Source organism: Aythya ferina (assembly GCF_964211825.1).
Source record: "Aythya ferina genome assembly, chromosome: 11".
Lineage (NCBI taxonomy): Eukaryota > Metazoa > Chordata > Aves > Anseriformes > Anatidae > Aythya > Aythya ferina.
Window position 1 is genome coordinate 11,045,857 of NC_140307.1, and position 4,287 is coordinate 11,050,143.

At 52.7% G+C, this 4,287-nt stretch overlaps 1 protein-coding gene across 3 annotated transcripts; it reads left to right on the forward strand.

Annotated features, from left to right (window-relative positions):
- NMB (neuromedin B) lies at positions 1-4,287 on the forward strand. 3 transcript variants are annotated; one of them, XR_014696657.1, is made up of 5 exons: positions 1-167; positions 626-828; positions 1,700-1,741; positions 1,871-1,957; positions 2,074-2,211. XR_014696657.1 is itself a non-coding variant. In XM_084531689.1 (3 exons), the coding sequence occupies exons 1-3, from the start codon at positions 32-34 to the stop codon at positions 4,050-4,052; spliced, it is 402 nt and encodes a 133-aa protein (XP_084387815.1). In that variant the 5' UTR covers positions 8-31; the 3' UTR covers positions 4,053-4,287. The 3 variants fall into 3 exon arrangements, 2 of the variants coding, with proteins under 2 accessions (XP_084387815.1, XP_084387816.1); XM_084531689.1 differs by lacking the exons at positions 1,700-1,741; positions 1,871-1,957; positions 2,074-2,211 and adding an exon at positions 4,005-4,287 and having other exon boundaries at positions 8-167; positions 611-828; XM_084531690.1 differs by lacking the exons at positions 1,700-1,741; positions 1,871-1,957; positions 2,074-2,211 and adding an exon at positions 4,005-4,287 and having other exon boundaries at positions 8-167.

A 4,287-nucleotide genomic window follows, 5' to 3' on the forward strand; every position in this document is an offset into this window, starting at 1 on the left:
CCAGGCGGGAGCGGGTCCCGCCGAGGCGGCCATGGCGGCGCTGCGCTGCCTCCTGCTGCTGCTGTGCGGAGCCGCGCTGGGGCCCGCCGTGCACCTCGACTTCGCCGAGCACCGCAGCCAGGCGGCCAAGATCAAGGTCAACCCCCGCGGCAACCTCTGGGCCACAGGTAGCGCGGGTCCCCCTGGGGCAGAGCGGCTGGGGGTGAGGGGTCGGGAGCGGGGCTGCGGTGTGCAGGGGGGGGGCCCGGGGTGGTTCCCGTCCACGAGGAGGTTTTGGGGGCTCTCTGGTCGCGCTGTCATTTGAGGTGGTGGCATGGGACATCTGGTCCATGCCCACAGAAGGTGGCTGGAGAGCCTGAGGGCGGAGGTGATGCTCCCTGGTGAAGCAGGTGACATCTCCTGGGGGTGGTAATTTCAATCCCCTGAGGTCTGGTGTGGAACGAGGACCTGGGATCTCCGTGTTTCTCTGCATTGTATCCAGCTGTTTTAGACATTAGGGTTGCTTGGTGCATCTCACAGAGGGGTGTCAGCATGCGGTAGCAAATAACAGCTTAATGTCATTCAGCCGGAGTCTCTGCTGCTCCTCCAGCCCTTTGTGTAGCCACACAAGTGCATTGTGTTGCAGGACACTTCATGGGGAAGAAGAGCGTCACGGGCACCCCGCGCCTGGAGTCACCCGAAGAGCCCGCAGTGCCGATGGTTTTTGGTCCCTCGCTCAGAGCCTTGCTGGAGGACATGATGGAACTGCTCACCCGCGAGCTCCTGAAAATCCTCTTGCAAGAAAGACTTTTGGATGAGAACCAAGGAAAATATGACCTCGCTGATCAGGTGAATATTGACTAATATGGAAGGAGATGCCCAGAGCAGGGAGGTGGTCGTGATGTTAATCTGCAACAGCCAGCCTTGCTGGGAACACCTGTACAGCTGCTATAGGTTTATTTCCCCTCTTGCTCCCTTTAACCTGCCTTAAATTACTTCCCCAGAGCAGCCACAAAGGAGCAGATAAATCTGTCAAGGCTTGCGTCCAGCTGGACAGCGGCTAGTGGTCCCAAATGTTTGGGAAGGATGTGAAGCTGGGCAGGAGGGGATGTCATGATCTCCAGCCCAGGGGTTGTTAATGAGCATCTGGGTCCTCCTAGATGCAGAGGAGGACAGCTGGCTACTGCGGCTCTCATAAAGAAATAATTCTCCTTACCCAGCCACCGCAAGGACCTGGAAATCCTGCCTCCCCTTGCTTTCTGTAGAGAAAGGCGAAGAGGGACATGGCTTTGTATGTACAGGGAAAAGTCTGCCCTACAGAGAGGTCTTGGGCTTCTGATTCCCCCTTCTGGGGTGGTTGTGTTGCTGTGCTCAGGATGCCTCATTACAGAAGGGGCATGTAGTGTTGTTAGCTTGGTTTGCAGAGGGAAGGTGTGAACTATTCTGCCACAGAGTGGGTATCAGGCAGCAGGCAAGTACTCTGTCTGCAGCGGAAGCTCCATCAGCTATGTCAGCAGGTCCTAATTCTGCTCTTTTAGCTCCTTGGTGTGGCTTTTGCCTGAGAGCTCACCCAACTCCTAGTGGAAAATTAAGCCACTGGGAGCAAAGCGAGCCCAGATCCTCTCTTAAAACATGGAGATGGAATTGCTTGGTCCATGTGGTTCTGCCCATTTGCTGTCTCATGTATGCTTCCCTGGTGTCTTGCCATTTCTATTCACAGCAGGAAGTAATGGAGAGCCTTGAAGGGATGAAATCCACTTAGGTGGGTCCTGTGTGTGCTGTACCACTGAGCTGCTTGCTTGAGGAGCTTATCCAGTAACAGTGAATACAGGTAAAGCTGCTTCTGTCATCCAGGTTTAGGCAGTGCTTGCTCCTATTTCCTTTTTTGTAGGGAAGGCACAAGTGGAGCAGAGCTGCAGGAAGGTCAGCCTGAATGGTTTATTTGAGCATCTTCCTGACTTGATTCCTTCAGATTAAGGTAAACTGAGGCTCTCCTAGGGAACTAGCCCCAGTGGGATAGAGAGGGATAGAAGCTGGATGTGGCCGAAGACATCCTGCTCTCCTCACATTGTGCTGTCCACTGCGGTGTCACAGCTTGTGCTCCTTAGATGCAGCTGCAAGGGAGGAGAAAGCTCTGCAGATCCTGGACTTTTCGTCAACCAGCCTTGGGGAGCCTTTGAGGAGGTGGAGGGTATTTGCTGCATTAGCTAACTGAGATGTGAGAGCTGGATGTGTGATCCTCGTGGATCTCCTCCATGTAGGTAAGTCGTGCTGTCACTGCTCTGTCACGGATGCACTTGGGTGGATGTTTCCTCAAACAGTGGTCCTGTGGCTTAGGCTGCCAGCTGGGGGTGCCTGTGCTCTGCCAGCTATGGCCGTGCTCATTCTCAGTGCTCAAAAGCAGGTCCTGGCCAGGGTTAGCACCCACTGTTAAACATTCACCTTTGGTGTGTGATCTGGGTGTCGAAGCTCCATTGCTGGAGAGCAATTTGGCTCTCCATGAAGCAGGCACTTGCCAGCTGTCTGCCTCATTGCTCTGATGCCTCTGGTGGCTGTGTGAGAGGTGGTGTTGCAGCTTAGGTGCCTGGTGTGCTGCTGGCTCCTGTCCCTCACAGTTTCTTCCCAGAACCTCTTGCCTCTCCTGCCTTGACCTGGTGGGTACCAGCCATCCTGGTGGCAGCAGGGACCCTGCTCTTTGCAGGCGTTACACTTGGTTGTGTCTTTCGACCACCTCTGAGCACCTCACTGGACTCAGTTCCTGCCTTCCTCCTGCCTTCTCACCCTCTGGGGTGTCCTTGCCTCAGAGCTGCTGGTTGATGTTACTTCTCCTTGGTGCCTTTGAGCACTGCTCTTGTTACACTTTTCTGTGGGACTATACATCTTGCTCCTGTGGGTGACGCATTGCCAGTGCAAATTTCTGCCACTTTTACTGCTTTCTCCCTCACTCTGGCTGTTGTTGGACACCTGGCGTCAGCAGCCAGTGTGTGCCTGAACTGATCTGCAGGCAGTGCTTGCTGCCTGCCTAAGACGATGCTTAAGAGCTTTTTATCGTGAAACTTTCCATGTGCCCTCTACTTGGGGTTTGTCATTTCCATCTTGACATGGTTTAGAAAAGCCAAGATGCTTCCACCTTCACTGGGACCTGCTGGTCAGCAGGACAAGAACTGACGTGCTACGTGTTGCTCTGCTGCTCCAGCACAAGCTGTCCTTTGTAGCAGGATAGCTGTCAAGGGAATGCAGACTTAATGAAAAAACAAGTGGACCTTTCCCTTCCTGAGGCTGTTGCTAATCATTCGCAGAACGGCTCTTCCTTTCTGTGGGGCTCCTCTAAACATTAAACAAGTCCCAGGGCTTAGTATTTTTGTTTTTCCTACCTGTTGCCAGTGGGATTTATCCCACGATGTCCCTTCCCAAAGCAGGAGCATGTATTTCATGGTTAGTGATGCAAGAAGTCTCACAGAGCAGAAGGGGCTTGCAAACAATATATATATTTTTTTAAATCTTTTCAACTACATGCAATAGGCAAGGCTTGTGCTCAGGGGGGTCCTGGTGCTGCCCCAGTGCTATGTGTGACAAATCTTTGGGAGGGGAGGATCCTCAGTGGGGGTGGGAAGGGCTGGCATCTCCTTGTGTGCACGGCAATATTTCTTCTGGAGGCAACCACGGTGAGACCCGTGTGTGGAATGAGATGACTCCAGGGTAGGGGGAGAGCTCCTCTGGGTGGAAAACAAATGCTGCTCTGTGTAGCTCTGGGCAGTATGCAATCCCTCAAAAATCCATCTACAACTTCTCTCTGCTGTGTTTTGTGTGTTTTTTTGCCTTCTCATGTAGCTCCCTGCTGGATTGGGCACTGCGGCCGCTCTCATCCATGAAACCCAACACAGCAGTGACTGTCTCAGTGTCAGCACAGCTCACCTCCTATGTCAGCTGTGATCCAGCTGCTAAGCCCCATGCTGCCCAGGCAGTTGATGCCAACGAAGGCTGCATATGGGACCAGTGGCTCACTATTGTACCTTTTCTTGCAGGAGACCGGGCTTTTGACAAAGGTGCTGGAGAAGTATTTTTCAAACTGAAGGAGCAGAGCAGTGGAGGATGGAGTCTGTAGGCTTGGCCATGCACGGCAAACGGAGGAGATCATAATCCTTGTGGGTTACTGTAGCAACATCACTTTTTATTTATTCTTTCTGTAATACTGTTAATAGTGATTGCTTGTATGAAAAGCAGAGCCACCCTGTATATTTCCTGTATGTTTTCTGCTTTCTTGATATCTGATGTGACCCTGCAAATAAAATTAGCTCTTTGCAAACA